Here is a 15,750-nt window from a genome sequence, read left to right as displayed (position 1 = left end):
ATTAGGATGATTTATTTCTTTTTTTGCTACCAGCATCTAATACCATGAACTCAACCAAAGACCGCTCGATTGTAGACCTCTACTCGACTTGCGACCTTTCCCTCAAACCTATCGAAAACGTCGAGTGAGCAGACTCGAATCCAATGTCCACGACGAGCATGACAAATCACTCGTCAGCCCCGAATCAAATAGAGGTGAAGGCTAGCTGATCAAATATCTTCTCTACTTACACCGTGGCAAAAGAAGGTGCGCGGACAACTATAAAAGGTCCTCAACACGTTCGCTCGACCCAGTTCCACCGGTGCCAAGATGGTAGCAAAGTTACACATTGCCGTTGCTCTTTGCAATGCACTGACAACGTACGCCACCTTCGTCCCCCTTGTCCCTCATCTTCACCGACCCGACACCTTCCAAGAGCTTGTCGGTACGCCCGTCGGCAACATCGAGAAGATCGGTGGAGTCAATACATACGTCTCTTTACCGCGAGGTCCAGCGAAACCCAAGAATGAAGCTGTTCTCTACCTCTCCGACATATTTGGTTTGGCCTTGGTCAACAACAGGCTACTCGTACGTCCTCAGTTGCCTTCGTCTTTCACATAGCCATATTTTATCAATTCTGTCCAGGCAGATCAATTTGCCAGTGCTGGATATGCTGTTTTTGCTCCAGACTACTTGAATGGGGATCCCGTTCCAGCGGACGATCCCAACTTCAACATCACTGAATGGTCAACCCGTCACGGACCGGAGCAAACTCTCCCTCCAACTCGTGCAGTTATTGCAGCTCTCAAAGGAAGGGGGATCACAAAACTAGGTGCAACTGGGTACTGTTTCGGGGGTCGTTACAGTACCATCTTTTCCCAAACGAACGAAGTCAAGGTGAGAACTTTCGATCTCTCACTTACATATGTTAAGGCACAAAGAACCTTTACTCATTCCTTTCATTCCTCTTTTTCCCTGTTCTTCGTGATCATAGGTCGCAGTGATGGCACATCCAAGTTCTCTCACCATTCCGGATGATTTTGAGACCATAGTCGCGAATAGCACTGTTCCTGTCGAAATTCATTCAGCTGACTTGGACAGTGAGCCTGTTCCTGTCTTTTGTTACCCTACATTGGTTGTCTGACTTGCATACTCGGCAGCCGGTTTCTCCCCAGCAGTGGGACAAACAGTAGACGGTGTCATGAAAGGATACGCACCTGGATATAAGAGATTCGCATATGCTGGTGTTGGACACGGCTTTGCGGTCAGACCTGCGAATGCGAGTGACCCAGTGCAAGTGAAGGCCATGCAGTTGGCCTTCAGCCGTACTGTCGACTGGTTCAATCGGCATCTCTGAAGTCCAAACAAGTATTTACGTGGATTGGGAGTTCTTTCTTCGTCGAGTCAGAATTATGTTGTGCTTGGTTATCATCAATAAACTCAAATTACTGATTGATCTCTTCTGATCAGGCGATTAGAACCAACACCCTCGGTTATGCTTGGCAGTGATTCGTCCAAATTTCTGAACTGGCAGCAAGTTGCAGCGGACCTATAAGAGACGTTGCTACCCGTTTTTTAAACTTCTTTTGTGGTTTCACAAGCTCCAAGATGTTATCAAAGCTATACATTTTTACTATTTTCCAGCAACTCGCCCGGACCCCGGTGGGCAGGATCGTGAAGATCGGCGGGTCGACGCATATGTCTCTTTACCGCAATTTCGAGCCAAACCCAGAAATGGAGCTCTCATCCACCTCTTCGATTTAGAGTGGTCTGCTTGTATATTCAGATGTGCTCCGCTCTCACGGCATCTCACTGATTATCATTCCAGGCAGACGCTCATTCTCTCTTCACTATTTTTCAGAGTCGTGGCACATCCAGTCCCAGTCTTCTCACCATTCCGGATCATTTCGAAGTCATAGCCGCAATTTGAGTCCTTGCTTGGTCGATTCATTGCCTGACGACATCGTACTCCGCAGCGGATTTGACCCCATCAAGGAACTTGAAGTAGATGGGGTCATGAATGAATACGCACATGGACACCAGAAATTCGCAAATGCAGGCGTAGTTTTGAAATGAAAATCACCCAGTACAAGTACGGCCTTGAACCTACGGTCGAATGGTTTAATCATCATCTTTGAAGTCGGACAGCCGTGGATCTCCGGGTGAGTCACCGTCGGTGCTGTTGTATCATATCATAACGTTTTTCAATAAATTCAAGGGTCATAGTTGTGGCGTTGCGGCGTCGGACTACAGTCTGCCACTGGGATTCAAGCTGTCGATTCGGGGACCGTGTTGTCATTCAGCCTTTTTGTACGGAACAGGAATTCCTAGATGACGAGTATGGACTTGCTGAGCTTAACGGTGATACTACACCAGTGCGAAGAGGATATCCAAGAAAAACGAATCTTGAAGTAGCACGAAAGCGCTAGTGATTTATGTACTTCTAATACAGGTTGCTTGTAAATAAAGAATTAAGATACAGATTATACGTCGTCAAGTAAAGTTACAAGGAATTATCCATCTGAGTGAATCAATAAACGCTCATGGTACAGTGGTAGTTGCCGCTTCTTCTTCTGGTGCGATATTCTTAATCCACGCACCAATCGAACCGCTGCGGATTGAGAGTAGGTATAAGTTGAGGCGATGGAATGGCAATGAGTACTCACAGGAAACCTTCATGACGGAGGAACAAAGCGCGTTTGGTACCCTTGCTCCAAAACCGTATGGCATATGACAGTGTAGTCAGCGTTGCGGCATGTCCTAGAGGTTTAAGATCAGCCAGGCAGGCCCTAAGACCCGGAACTGGGAGATTGAATTACCTCGAATAAAGCAACCACCGAAATAGATCCGATCTAGATTATATTTTTCTGCATTCATATACCTAGACGAAAGGAATTCAGTCAATATAACACAATCGCGTCGTCGGACCGAACTCACGCTATCTGCCCGATGTTGTTGGATACAGCATATAACAAACTTTTGCTGAGGTCTTCGGGCGAGAAGTTCTTCTTTTCACCCCCTTTTTTGAACACCTTTCCAAATGAACTAGCAATCATGGTCGACTTGAGACCCAAGCGGCTGTAATCTTGACCGTATATATCGCCGACTAGCATGTCTACAGTAGCGTTGTCGCCCTGTTCTGACAAGTTAAGCATTTCTGCGGAGATAGATAGCAGATAAGTCTTCTCAGAGCTGGGTGATAAGGAATCAATGCACGCTTACCATCGAAAGAGGTTGCTGGCGTCAGGAGACTGAGCAGACCCCAAAGTGTACCTCCTCCCAAACTCGTCCCACTCACACGCTCGAATCGACCATCTTCATCGACCTTAATTATGGATACACCAGATCCTATATTGACAAGAAGACAGGGCAACTGGGCGGTGGGGTTGCTCTCAAATGTGACAGCGAATTGAGGGGGATCTGGGCTTGGTCTTTCTAGTTCGGTGGCAGAAGGAGTCGGAAGATTCGGATTGGGGGAAGACAGGTGTTGAACAGACTGAATCAGTTCGTCGGAGAAATAGTATACTTCGTCCGGGATGAGGGTGAAAAACTTTAAACCCTCAATCAAACACTCCATCTCGTCTTCTTTCCGGACTTCGACACATAAAGTCCCCTCGAAAAGCTCGTAAAACTTGTGTGCACCTCCGCCCGTTGCCATGATCTTCACACCCTTCCTCATCTCCTCGAGTGATACATTATTAATCTTCGCCGAGCGTTCGATGAGGTTCTGAATAAATTCGACGCATTCGTGGATGTTGCTGGTTTCAAATCTCTCGAAGTTGAGCGAACCGCCAGGGAAATGCTGCGAGGTCCTTCGGAGCATGGAATCTCGGACGAGATCACTTCCTATGTGTGTAAACCCGTCGAGAGGGTTCTGCTTGTCCAAGACCAACGGTGTCAAAGCACCATTATGTTTTGAACTCGATCCAGAGGGTGAACCTGTGACGGGAGAGCTAGAGCGGGGACTTGATAGATCGCTAGGTGTGCTCGACCCTCTCGTTGCAGCTACTGATGGCGAATCCGGTGGGTCTGGAGAGCGTGTAAAATAGACTACTTTGGCGAGTGAACCCCCGACCTGGTTTTAGGAGGTAAATTCGAGGCAATGGTTGTGAGCTGTCATGACTTACGTCGACTGCAATGTGAGAGATCGGTTCGATATAATTCGGAAGGTATATACCCCTGCTGTCCCGAGTCTATGGGCAACAAGGAATATTCATGTCATGGAAGAAAGGGTCGGTCATTTATGGGCGCACCTCGGGAGACTCCTCAGATAAGATGACTGCTCCTCTGGTATCGACGTGGATAGACCTCGGAAAGGGTAAGGAAGGCCCTCCCATTGTAGTATGTAGTTCTTAGAGGTCCTTGAGGAAGAGCGAACGAAAGGATAAAGAGAAATTAATTGTTATGGTACGAGGACTCTTGTTCCGCCCCATGATTTTATTTTAAAGACAGTCGGATAAGCAACTTTACCGGGTAGCTGTCACGCCGGGAAAAAAAGATTGATACGTTTATAGATCATTTAGTACAGCGAAGTTACAGGAATTACACTGCGTATCTCCTTCTTGGATCTAGTGATCCACCGGAACACCTATAACAACAGAAAGCAGGCCGAAAATGTGGGGATATCGATCCAGCTCCGGCATTAACGTGAGTAGCGGCCGCTAAGTAAGGATAGTTACGGTAGCAGGAGAGGATGTTGCCTTATTCCTGTAGTATGTATCATCCATTCCAGTGCACAGAACGGCTGTTTGAACAGCGTGGCGGAAATTGGTATGATGAACAGGAACCTCACAGCCGATTCAGAATTGTCTTGTTCTTGTATTGGATATTTCCTAAGCTCGCGGTCTAGATGAGACGAAGACAAGTCAATGTAGATTTTGCGGGGAATGGTGGGGTATACAGTAGTCGAAGGAGGAAAGCTGAAACCACACAAATTACGTTGATTGCTACCCGAAAATCAAGATCAGTACCTGCAGAAGGAAGAGACTACCTACCAAAGGCCGTACACATCTGCCATCGACAGGTGTTCACTTTTCCAAATGAGCTACAAGGCCGGCAGAAACTTTATAGGGGATAAATCCTGGAAAATAAGATTTAGGCGTACGGTAGGGAAGAGCCTTGAGAGGGTAATCACGTGCCGACGCGACGCGAAAGGGGCTTACGCGGCTGATTCTTTACTTCCACCATCGATGCCTGAATCATTCGTTAAAGCTTTCTCACATCTGAAAAACCTGAAGGATTCTGGCAATGCCCTTCATATGCTACAGCGAATTGCTTCCCTGGTCAAACCTATCATGAAGAAACACGACTGGGAGTTACCTTGCCTGGCCGAGTTTTACCCTGATACACAAAATCTGCTTGGTAAGTCTCATTTCAAAGGATGGATGCCAAGATTCTGATTCAATATAGGTCTCAGTAAGTCATGACACATTATCAACATGGTGCAGCACCAGCTCAAATGGTTTCGGAAGATGTTAACGGCGGCGAGAAGATTCTTCTGAGGCTCAGATCGCCTCATGATCCTGGCAGGTTTCTGGAGCTCGACGGTGTAGTACAAACTATGCTTCATGAGGTGCACTGACTTTCTTCTGTCAAACTTCGTCCTTATAGCTCATTATAGTGTTAGCTTACGCATAACGTGCATGGCCCACACGACGACAAATTCTACAGATATTTATCAAGATTACAAGACGAATTCGATGCTCTCGTCAGCTCGGGCTATTCGGGCGAGGGTTTCTTTGGGAAAGGCCAACGTCTCGGTGTAAACGTATCCCACAACTTGCCCCCACACCTCGCAAGAGCAAAGGCCCTCGAAGCCGCGGAAAAGCGAAGACGTCTTGGTCAGGTAATGGGTGGGGGCATGAGACTCGGTGGTAGCAGCCAATCGAATCAAACTCTCAGTCCAAGGGAGTTGGCTGTTCGTGTGAGCTGCATTTATTATCTTCCCTGATCCCGAATGTGATTTATCGCTTCCATAGGCCGCTGAGCGTCGAGCTCGTGACGAGAAAACTTGTGGCCAGGGTGATATTGCAATGCGAGAAGCGGAGAAAGCCTCAAAGGATAGCATCCAAAACGACGTTATCGACCTTACTCTGTCCGACGATGAAGAGGTTGAGATTACCGCTGTAAACCCTTCCTCCACCCCCAAGGTACCAGGTCCGAGTCGTACAGGGACAGGGGAGGCTAGGAACAAGAACTTCCGAACGGAGATTTCGGAAACTAAGCCTTTATCAAGTAAAACCGGGTGGACATGTCCGGTATGTACTCTTCAGAACCACACTGCCGCGTCACAGTGCGATGCATGTCTTACCCCTCGTCCCATCAAACAAAACCCTGCTGGTTGGACATGTTCAATGTGCACAGAATCTGGGATATCGCACGATCTCTGGTCCTGCACGTTTTGTGGCACAATCAAAGCAAGTAGTTAATTGTAATCCTCATTTCTATTCTTTTGCATATATGTACCCGCATCTCGGCAGATGTATTTGGATTTCACTGTAGCTATAAATCTTTGCAAACCTTGTATTTCGGTGTTAATTTTAGGATCCGGACATCCCGAGCAGCTTGACCCTCAATAGTTTCGATGAACATCTCGCTATTCCTTTCGAAGGAAAGTTCCTCCACAGTCATGCCGCGTTCTAGAAACAAATCGATCAATCGACCGAGGACTGAAGTACTGAAGAGTGGAGTGCACCTTGGACAGCGGTTAAGAAACCCCGATACGTTTCCTCCTTTCGAACGGTAAGGGCTATAATTGACATTCTTCCTCGGTCCTTGCGTCGAAGAAGCTGTGATAGAAGTGCCACGAGAGGCTCAATAAGTGTCGGATCGAAGACCTGGGACGTTCATCCAGACCCGGTATGTGTATCCTGTATAAATGATTCTCACAATGTCTGCCCCCAACACAAGGTCTGGATCGCATTCTTTAATAAAACCATCTAGGCGAGGGTCATTTTCCAGTGCGTCAAACCAGTCAAGATTCCCGTAATGAACGTCGGGATGCGACGATGAAAGATCTAAGAGTCGTGTTTTGTGAGACCGGAGGCGAAACTGATTTGCTAAAGGTCTCACTGCAGTCCAAAGAAACGTTTTTCCGGCACTGAGCGAGGACAACTTCGTTACCGTCCGTCAACCATATCGGCATGGGTTGCTGGAGTAGACGTTGCACGGTAGCAACGATAATTCCAAGGAAGCCAATTCCGGATCCCAGTTCCAGAATTCTTTTCTTCCGTATTAGATCTGTATAACGACGTAAAGCAAACATTGCACCACTTGAGGAATTCGGACCCGCACCAGAATGAATGATAATGTACTCTGCAAGATGAAGACTTGCGCTCCACGTGCGAAGGCCGGTTGTTCCACTCTCGATGATGGTCCGCGATTCGTGAAGAGTGGTGGTCTGATATTGAGACACATCGACGGCGCGAACGCTGCCTGTGTCAGATATGATTGGTTTCCAAAAGTGCGTAACGAAGGATTTGTTTGGTGGTGGTCGGAGAGGGAGTCCTAAGCCACATATCTCGCCACGGATGCTGGCATGAGATGATCCAGACACCCTATATAGCTGTTATGAAGGCCATATATCAGGACGATGGTTACTTACGGTAGCGCGGGAGGCAAGAGTGATAGATAACGTTCGAGTATACGATCGTCAATTTCATCGTCCTTTGGTGACGTTTAGAGAGGACAGGTAATAGATCCTAGGAAATTTCGATACATGCATCGTCCGAAGTGCGTTGAAGTTGTTCAAGATGAGAGATCAAGGCCTTCCAGAACGATTTTTGATATTGTTCGGCCGGAGGAAATCTCTGGAGGTGTGGGTTTAACAGAATTATCTTGACCAAGAATTTATTGAGCTCCGAGAAAGAAACATCATTGCTGATAGAGAGTGATCTTGCTGGTACGAGAGAACAGTATTCGCGGAGCAATAGAAACAATTCCGGCTGCATTACCCAGTGACTGTCGGAGACGAAGGGTTCCATCTTGGCCCTGGGAAACTCGGAGGAACACGTGCACGTGATGCCCAAAGCTCGAAAGAAAATTTTTTCTCCCTCTCGACTTGATGTCCCTACACCGCTGCTTCTTCAGGTCCTCTCAAACATGCCTGTGGTTCACTCGGCCTATATGTCAGCGCAGAGCGTTGTCGTATACCCTTCCACGCCCCTCAGACTCCAGTCCTGAGCCTGCTGCTCTCGAAGAACTAGTGGAAGCAGAAGAAATTGATGAAGCCTTCGAGGCTCAAATGGCAGCGGCAGAGGCAGAGGACACAAACCCTTCCCTAAGAGAAGGCGACGACCGGACTCAGTCATACCGTAACTTTATGTCCACCGTCGCTGAACAATACAAGTTTGCAGGCCCTCGTCAGTGGCTTGGTCGAGAGGGAGTACGTTCGTTGTCGCATGTACAAGAGAGTTTATCTGACGTTATCTATTCAAAGCCTTTTCCTTTGAACAGATCTTTCAAACCGCCCCCACCGTTGCAGGATGCGCTGAAGAATCGGATTTATGAAGAGTACATGCAAGATCCCATTGTAAACAATCTACGAGCACTATCCCAGCGATACCACATCAGTTTGAAGCGCGTCGATGCTATCTTGCGGTTGAAAGGAATGGAACAGACATGGATAAAGGTTGGTAGATGTTTATTTTTACAGGGCGTTCTCCCTGCATGATGTTATGAACGATTAGTCTTTAAGACTCCTACATGGTTTCAAATATTTTTTCATTCTCCTGATTCTACTGTTTTGTTTCATCTTATTGTTGATCGACGCTGAAAGTTTACTTTTTTCGCAGGTAAATGATCTCAAGCTCAATCTTTTTTTCTGCTCATCTCGAACGCGTTGATCTTCGTGCATGATAGGAAGTGAGTGTCTTTTCATATTATTCAAACTGGGATAGGATGAGACCTTATATTCATTCGCGAAACGGAAGAGTATATCTACGGTGCCTTACACACCTAGATAGTGGTTACACCAATTTACAACCCCATCTGACTCTACCGCATTTGTTCAATCTTTCTTTGCTTTCATATGACCTAATATCTGCATCTCTTGTCAGGGAAAACCTATACAAACAGGTTTTGTTCGAGGAATGGAGAGGATACTGAATGTCGACACTTCTGACTCCTGGAAGAACGATCCACCTACGACATACCGCCATCCTCGATACGAGACCACGCAAGCGGATGCGCTCGAAGAAGCTGAAAACCGAGATGCCGCACGACAGCGCTATCAACGTTCGTACTGGGAGTCCACTCCTGAACACGGCGGTGTATGTGTCCTGTCGCCCGTTCATTTCACCAATCTGATTCTGTTGGTAGGAACCCATTGTGCCCGCGGCCCTCGAACATGCCAAGAGAATGGCTATTCGAATGTCAGAAAAGGCTAAGAAAGAGAAGGATGCGAGGTACATATCCGCCATCGCTGACACAGACTCTATCAAGTGGCCGAAAGAATCTGTGGTCATTTCGAAGAGGGAAGGTCGGCCAGACGTCCATTTCATTGATGTCGGTGCCAAGTTCGTCAACCCGTTAGAAGAAGATAAACGTCTGGCAAAGGCTGCTACCCGTGCTCGTACCCGATCGAGGGAGAAGCCTGCTACACCTTTACTATCATAATAATCACATCTTTATACGATATTTACTTGCACGCCCACAATCATATCTATCGAAGGTTGTCTATATTCTGTATCCCCATGTCTGTCCGGGGACTTGAACTTGGTCGAAATCTGAAGTCCACAGATACTCAATCACCGAACGAGCAACATTTAGATGCCATTCGTCTAAATTGTGAATACTGAATCGCGTGGCCTTGGCAGAATTGGGAGGGACAGGTAGCACCTCTCTAACACGTGATTGAAATGGTCCGTGCGCGCTCAAGGCAGTATAAAAGCGAGAGGAAGAGAAGATGGCAACTCATACTTACCTTGATGGCATAAGCCCCTTCAAGTACCGCGGTTTGTGGGCCGTGGAAATCCTTCATAGCACGGCGACCTTGTCCATACAGAGGGTCTCTGCGGTTTGTATGGGCTTCGGCTCATGCACCGTCTCAATATTTTCCTGTCCTGCCATGGCCACTCTGGCTAGGCAGGCTCTTTTTTTGGCCGGTTTGTGCCGCTAACCCTAATCTAGGGCTACTGGATTTGGAAAGGGACCTGCCTTAAATAGTAAAGTATTACAGCGCTTTCCATAATCATGCGGAAAAACAGAAATTTGAAAATTTATGTGGTTCTGTTTGTCCACGGCCGGCAGTCGCTTCGGCAAAAGCACGGCGACCTCACCAATTGCAAGTGTGTGCGCACCGCTCGCTCAGAGGGCAACTTTGTCCACTCCATGCCACCACGTTCAATATCGCTTGACCTACGAGAGCGTATCCCAGTTCTCTATCATGACGGTTTTAGCATCCAGAAGATATGCACCATCCTTGGAGTGAAGAAAACATTTGTCTATACAACCTTAGTATTTTATCGCAATTACGGAGTACCATTCAATCCCCGAGCTTGGCGCAACCATGGACCTCGAGGACGTCCTAGGTCATTGAACAACATTGACATGCGATACATTCATTCCCTTGTTCAACAAAAGCACAGTCTCTACCTCGATGAAATTCAATTAGCCTTGTTTGAACAACGTAACATCTACATTCCCACCACCACTCTCCTCCGTGCACTTCGACGGCTTCATTTTTCTCGCAAACACGTCTCTGCAAAGGCCTTAGAACGAAATGATTTGCTACGTTCAGCTTTTATGACGAAGATCGGAGATCAAGTGCCTTATCCAGACATGCTCATGTTTATTGACGAGGCAGCCAAGGATCAGCGGACTCTACAACGAAAGATGGGATGGTCATTGAAGGGCAGAAGATGTGTAGCAAGGAGGGCATTTGTTCGGGGCAAGCGGTATTCTATCCTTCCAGTGCTGACCCTTGATGGAATTATCACATACGATATTCTGCCTGGATCCATTACATCGGAAAGATTTGTCAAATTTCTTCGAGAACAAGTCGTACGTGGCAATTTTATCCAATTTGTATACAGTTTGTCTGACTCTTATCAAGGTACCACTTACAAATCCTTATCCAGGGCCTCGAAGCGTGCTAGTTCTCGACAACTGCAATATACATCATGCAGAGGAAGTCCGGGAACTTATAGAGGATGAAGCCCGTAAGAGTGAATTAAAGGCTGATACTTTATCTGTGTTGATCAACAAATAGATTGCAAACTTATATTCCTACCACCATATTCACCTGACCTCAATCCCATTGAACAGGCATTTTCAAGTATCAAATCGTACATTCGTCGCCATGGAGATCCCCAAGAAACATCATTGTCACTTATAGACGAAGCATGTCAGCGCATTACTGATAGTGAGGCATATGGTTTTTTTCGGGCTTCAGGCTATGTAGAATAAAAGAAAACATATTGTATTGACATCAATTAGAACACACAAATAATGAGTTACATGAGTTACGAGTGCAAATTTCGACCGTTGCCTTTCATTTGGCATTGGGGCTGTTCCACCACTCCGGAGCGAATCGCTTCATGCGGATGACATCTCCTTCAGCCAGTCCAAGTGCCACAAGTTTGTCGTCAGCTATATCCTTCAAAACGTCAGGGCCGTACTTCTTTGACTTCATGAGTGCTTCCACATCGGCAGGACAGTCAACGCCATGCTTTTCCCGAACATAGTCAAGGAACCGTGGTAATTTGGAAGGTGAGTTGATGGGGGGTGAAGTTGGCTCAGACGGGAGAGTAGGAGCAGTAGCAGAAGGCGTAGTAGGACTTGGACGGTTGGGGTTGGTAAGATTGGCAATGTTTGCGAGGAGAGTGTTGACACCAGAAAAAAGATCATGTGAATTTGAGCGGCCACGAGGAAGGGAAGGCATGCGGGTAGCAGGATCAAACGACGCAGTACTTGGTGGTTCAAATACAGTTGTTTTCTTATCAACCTGACGGAGAAAAAAAAACTGTTAGCGAGAGAATAGAACACCAATTGAAATCATACAATTGCCCTTATCCATTCATTGGCTCTGAAAGGGGTTATTGGCACTTTTTCTCCAGTTATCTTGCAGATGTACAAAAGAGAGTTGTCGTTGTCATTGCCCCATTGCTTGATCAACTCTTGACGAACTTCGGCAAATCGACGTTCCTCGGCGGAAAGTAAATTATTCTACATATAAGCTGGTCAGCGGTCTTACTGGATAAGGATTTTTTTTCACGCACCTCAACCAAATCTGAATCGTCTGAATCAGATCCCACCGCAACTGCACCCTCGTCACCCTGAGTATCTCCAAGCTGCTTCTTTGCTTTCTTCATCTACACATAAAGATCAGATTGTATATGATAATTCTACATGAGATAACATACCAGTTTCTCGACTTTGGCTGTATCAAAAGTGACTGAGATTAACTTTGTTGGTTTGCGTTCCAAGATTCTTGTGAGCATTTTCTTGAAATCCTTCTCAGTATCAATATCAACTGCATCCTTCCTAGTGATTTACAAGCTCAGATCTTAGTCTGATTAGTCTGATCCTAACAAATGACTTACTGTGTATCAGGCGGCACAACAGCTTTGAAAGGGAAGAAAGTTTTGCGAGAGATTGTGACCCGTTCAGAAAATTGGCTTGCTAGAAGTTCCTCCAAGAATTTCGTATGGTTTCTGTCATCTTCGGAATCAAAAGTAAAGTCGAATCGTTTGCTCTTCTTCTCGGTGCGAGTGCTTGATGTTTTTTTGCCATGTTTGTTGACAACGAGTTTGGAAATGTGGTGGGAAGCAGTGCAGTTTATTTCACATTCAAATGAAGTGGTGAGAGTTTCAGACATTATGGGAAAGAGAGAATAAATAAGAATGGGGGTATGTAGAGCTGAGGAGTACTACGCTGTCCTGTCCTCGCTGTGCGTTGTTTGTATGTGTCGCCGTGTTTTTGCCGAAGCGACTGCCGGCCGCGGACAAACAGAACCACATAAATTTTCAAATTTCTGTTTTTCCGCATGATTATGGAAAGCGCTGTAACTCAGCTGTAACTTACTTGTGAAATAAATATTTATCCTTAACAACCAATGAAGAACTACTCAGATAAGCAAAAACCACCTTGTAGGCTCTGTAATAGGTGAGGAAAATAGTAAATAACTGACTGGCCAATTCAGTATATATTGTACCAAGCTCAAGCTTGTGTCTTGTGAACTTGGCTGACTGTCGTAGACTAATTGTTGAGCAACTCAACAACACATGTCTAAGAAATGCATTCCCCTCTCATTAATATGCAAAACGGAAGTCCATTCTTTGACTTCCCTTGTCTTTGGTCTTTTCTAGATACTCCTGTTGGTCCTATTCACAGGTCAATAAGATACCAATTGACCCCCAGATTCTAGATCACATACCTCCCGCGACCACAAATTCCATATTTTTTCCCTTCGATAATTCAAGTATCTGTAGAAGAAATATGTACCAATGTATAGTGTAATGTTCATCGAGCATATTCCGATCAAGGCACGGTTGCCCTTCTTGTCTGGATTGTAGTTTATTTAGGTCAAGATGCAGCCAGTTCAGAAAAGAGCGGATACGTACATAAAGGCTAAATGAAGTTCAATCCGATTGCGATTCAATGGTCAGATAGCGCATTGTGCAGTTTGGAGTTCAGCCAGACCTTGTCTTCAGTGCGGTATATCTGGGCCTGTCAATTGAAGATTCAACGTCCACCTCATCTGCGGCGAAAGGCAACAAAAGTACTAATCGCTTACATAGACAATTGCTCCTGCCTGGACAAACATGTTATAGACACTGTAGGTGTGGACGGTGAGGAGTGTAAATTAAAAAAGGCTGCACAACGCCAGTCACCTTGCCGATACCGTTCTGTGATTGTATAATTATGAGCCGAGACATTATCACGGCAGAAGCGTCCTCACCTAGTCCGAACACTATGAGAGTTCCTCGATACCCAAGCGACTTGAATAGGGTGGACATAAGGGAATCCGGTGATGAGCGTTACAACGGCGTAATAGACCCATTGCGAAGTTTTGGAGTCAAATGTGTATAGTGCGACAAGAAGCGGTAACGCCCACAATTGTAATACGACAGTAGCGACCACTCGACTGTTGATTATTTCGCTGAGATACGCGGTGAAAACCAACATTGACATTCCAATGACGGTGGAAGGAATAGAGAGAAAGTTTGCTTCTGTCGTGCTGAACCCGAGATTGCGCAAAGAAAGGGTAAGGTATGTCTGAGGAGGTCCCACCGGCACTATTTTGAATCAGTCCACCTGTCACGGAAGAGTAAAGGAAAACCCACTCATGTGCACAAGTCCAAGAAGATAAACTGGCCATAGTCTCCAGTCCTTCAGTGCTTGCCAGATCATTTTGGGAGAAAGTCCCTCCCGGTTGTGCATGTCTGATTTCGAGGGGTCATCGCGAAGGATTCTGGATAGCCAATAAATTCAAATAAACCAAACGCCGATGCATGGACCTACCTGTTGACCATAATAACCTCCTCGCTAATGATGAATGGATCAGAAAGTAGGCTGAAAGTAAGTAGAATGTCACCAATTTACCGCTCCGTGAACCATCCCTTTGGTCTAAACCACGCTTTTGTCTGAGTTGGACCGGCAGGCATCATGGCGAATGAAATAAGTCCGACAGACAGAGTAAACAATCCTTCAAGGAGGAACAAGTATCGCCAACCCGATCGTCCACCAATACCTCGCATTTTGAGGATTCCTGTCGCAAGGAAGGCGCTGATTATATCAGCGAGATAGTTGGAAACCCAAAAGAACGCAAGCCTGATCGGCACTACATCTAATCAGCATCGGTAATCGTCGGAATATCGAGAACGACTCTTACACTCTGACTTCGTGTAAAAATAGGATAGGTACAAGACGACGTCTGGGATGAAGCCTCCCTGAAGGAAACCGACCAGGCAGCTGCAGGATATCTTGATCGTTAGTCAAGTATCCAGCAGGAGCCTTCAAGTGAAAGGTCGCTACCGGAAAGCCAGAAACGTCCCGCGACCACTGAGCCAGAATTGACTAAATGCTACAACACTCCACAGCGTAATCTAGGACAGTTTGAGTGATACAAGTGACCACCAGAGAATATATTGCATACCTGTGTCGGTATCCAAACATCTGGTCCAACGCGTTTAGAGATGAGCTGTGATGGTAACTCTGCAAAAACTTCAAGGTGGAATCATCATATCGAGACCGAAATATTCTTACCAGCGATTAGGAAACAGATCCGGAAAAGTGAGTTTCCAAGATTGAAGTCATTCGTTGTCAAGTTGAGGTCGTCCAGGAAGTTGTCGGTGTTGGCTTGAGAGATATTCGCACGGTCAAGGTCCAAAGAAAAAAACATAACCGCTGCCCATATCATGATACGAAGATCAACCTTGCGGACAACACGCTGCACAGAAAACCAAAGATTATTCGCCGCTAGTTGAGCAAACAAAAGGCCGACTCACTCTCTCCTCCCTCCACGTCCATCGTGCACCTGGATCAAACCGATGTGTATTTTCGTACTGCGGTGGGGGTCGGTAAGCTTCCAGGGTGACCGTGTCATCGAACACAGAAGGTTGGGTGGCGACACTGTCAAGATTGACGCTCCATCTCCCCCAAAGATTACCACGGCTTTTCTCCACGGGAGCACCCACAGGAACTTTTCCCGTATCCGGAGAAAGATCTTTATCGCTAACTTTGTCACCGAGAGAACCGTCGTCCGAGACCATTTCCTTGAGAAGCTTTACCTCCCTGGACATGGCTGAAAGGAAACGGAGCTTCGGCGCT

The 15,750-nt window shown here is 46.4% G+C and overlaps 7 protein-coding genes across 7 annotated transcripts; 3 read left to right on the top strand and 4 right to left on the bottom strand.

Moving 5' to 3' along the window:
- Positions 1 to 309: 309 nt before the first annotated feature.
- On the top strand, positions 310 to 1,336 carry E1B28_001590 (uncharacterized protein; the record flags this gene model as incomplete). Its single annotated transcript, XM_043147538.1, has 4 exons — positions 310 to 567; positions 625 to 876; positions 974 to 1,079; positions 1,140 to 1,336. The coding sequence occupies 4 exons, from the start codon at positions 310 to 312 to the stop codon at positions 1,334 to 1,336; spliced, it is 813 nt and encodes a 270-aa protein (XP_043016248.1).
- A 1,057-nt stretch (positions 1,337 to 2,393) lies between these two features.
- Positions 2,394 to 4,401, bottom strand: E1B28_001589 (uncharacterized protein). The gene is made up of 7 exons (XM_043147537.1): positions 4,233 to 4,401; positions 4,107 to 4,172; positions 3,202 to 4,054; positions 2,917 to 3,136; positions 2,799 to 2,860; positions 2,646 to 2,739; positions 2,394 to 2,590 (listed from the first exon to the last, which is right to left on the bottom strand). Exons 1-7 carry the CDS (start codon positions 4,314 to 4,316, stop codon positions 2,521 to 2,523), a joined length of 1,449 nt encoding a protein of 482 aa, XP_043016247.1. The 5' UTR covers positions 4,317 to 4,401; the 3' UTR covers positions 2,394 to 2,520.
- Positions 4,402 to 5,168: 767 nt separating this feature from the next.
- Positions 5,169 to 6,407, top strand: E1B28_001588 (uncharacterized protein; the record flags this gene model as incomplete). Its single annotated transcript, XM_043147536.1, has 4 exons — positions 5,169 to 5,340; positions 5,400 to 5,551; positions 5,606 to 5,902; positions 5,958 to 6,407. The coding sequence occupies 4 exons, from the start codon at positions 5,169 to 5,171 to the stop codon at positions 6,405 to 6,407; spliced, it is 1,071 nt and encodes a 356-aa protein (XP_043016246.1).
- Positions 6,408 to 6,416: 9 nt separating this feature from the next.
- Positions 6,417 to 7,947, bottom strand: E1B28_001587 (uncharacterized protein). The gene is made up of 7 exons (XM_043147535.1): positions 7,701 to 7,947; positions 7,583 to 7,644; positions 7,273 to 7,535; positions 7,051 to 7,218; positions 6,868 to 6,995; positions 6,674 to 6,815; positions 6,417 to 6,617 (listed from the first exon to the last, which is right to left on the bottom strand). Exons 1-7 carry the CDS (start codon positions 7,926 to 7,928, stop codon positions 6,481 to 6,483), a joined length of 1,128 nt encoding a protein of 375 aa, XP_043016245.1. The 5' UTR covers positions 7,929 to 7,947; the 3' UTR covers positions 6,417 to 6,480.
- A 54-nt stretch (positions 7,948 to 8,001) lies between these two features.
- On the top strand, positions 8,002 to 9,715 carry E1B28_001586 (uncharacterized protein). Its single transcript, XM_043147534.1, has 4 exons — positions 8,002 to 8,362; positions 8,417 to 8,608; positions 9,036 to 9,248; positions 9,298 to 9,715. Exons 1-4 carry the CDS (start codon positions 8,042 to 8,044, stop codon positions 9,592 to 9,594), a joined length of 1,023 nt encoding a protein of 340 aa, XP_043016244.1. The 5' UTR covers positions 8,002 to 8,041; the 3' UTR covers positions 9,595 to 9,715.
- A 1,755-nt stretch (positions 9,716 to 11,470) lies between these two features.
- On the bottom strand, positions 11,471 to 12,796 carry E1B28_001585 (uncharacterized protein; the record flags this gene model as incomplete). The annotated part of the gene is made up of 5 exons (XM_043147533.1): positions 11,471 to 11,923; positions 11,980 to 12,144; positions 12,198 to 12,290; positions 12,342 to 12,462; positions 12,522 to 12,796. 5 exons carry the CDS (start codon positions 12,794 to 12,796, stop codon positions 11,471 to 11,473), a joined length of 1,107 nt encoding a protein of 368 aa, XP_043016243.1.
- Positions 12,797 to 13,807: 1,011 nt separating this feature from the next.
- On the bottom strand, positions 13,808 to 15,722 carry E1B28_001584 (uncharacterized protein; the record flags this gene model as incomplete). Its single annotated transcript, XM_043147532.1, has 10 exons — positions 13,808 to 13,826; positions 13,880 to 14,216; positions 14,265 to 14,392; positions 14,443 to 14,466; positions 14,524 to 14,761; positions 14,813 to 14,892; positions 14,956 to 15,026; positions 15,077 to 15,135; positions 15,187 to 15,370; positions 15,429 to 15,722. 10 exons carry the CDS (start codon positions 15,720 to 15,722, stop codon positions 13,808 to 13,810), a joined length of 1,434 nt encoding a protein of 477 aa, XP_043016242.1.
- Positions 15,723 to 15,750: the final 28 nt, after the last annotated feature.

This window comes from Marasmius oreades, chromosome 1 (assembly GCF_018924745.1).
Source record: "Marasmius oreades isolate 03SP1 chromosome 1, whole genome shotgun sequence".
NCBI lineage: Eukaryota > Fungi > Basidiomycota > Agaricomycetes > Agaricales > Marasmiaceae > Marasmius > Marasmius oreades.
This window is presented reverse-complemented; position numbering and strand designations above follow the sequence as displayed.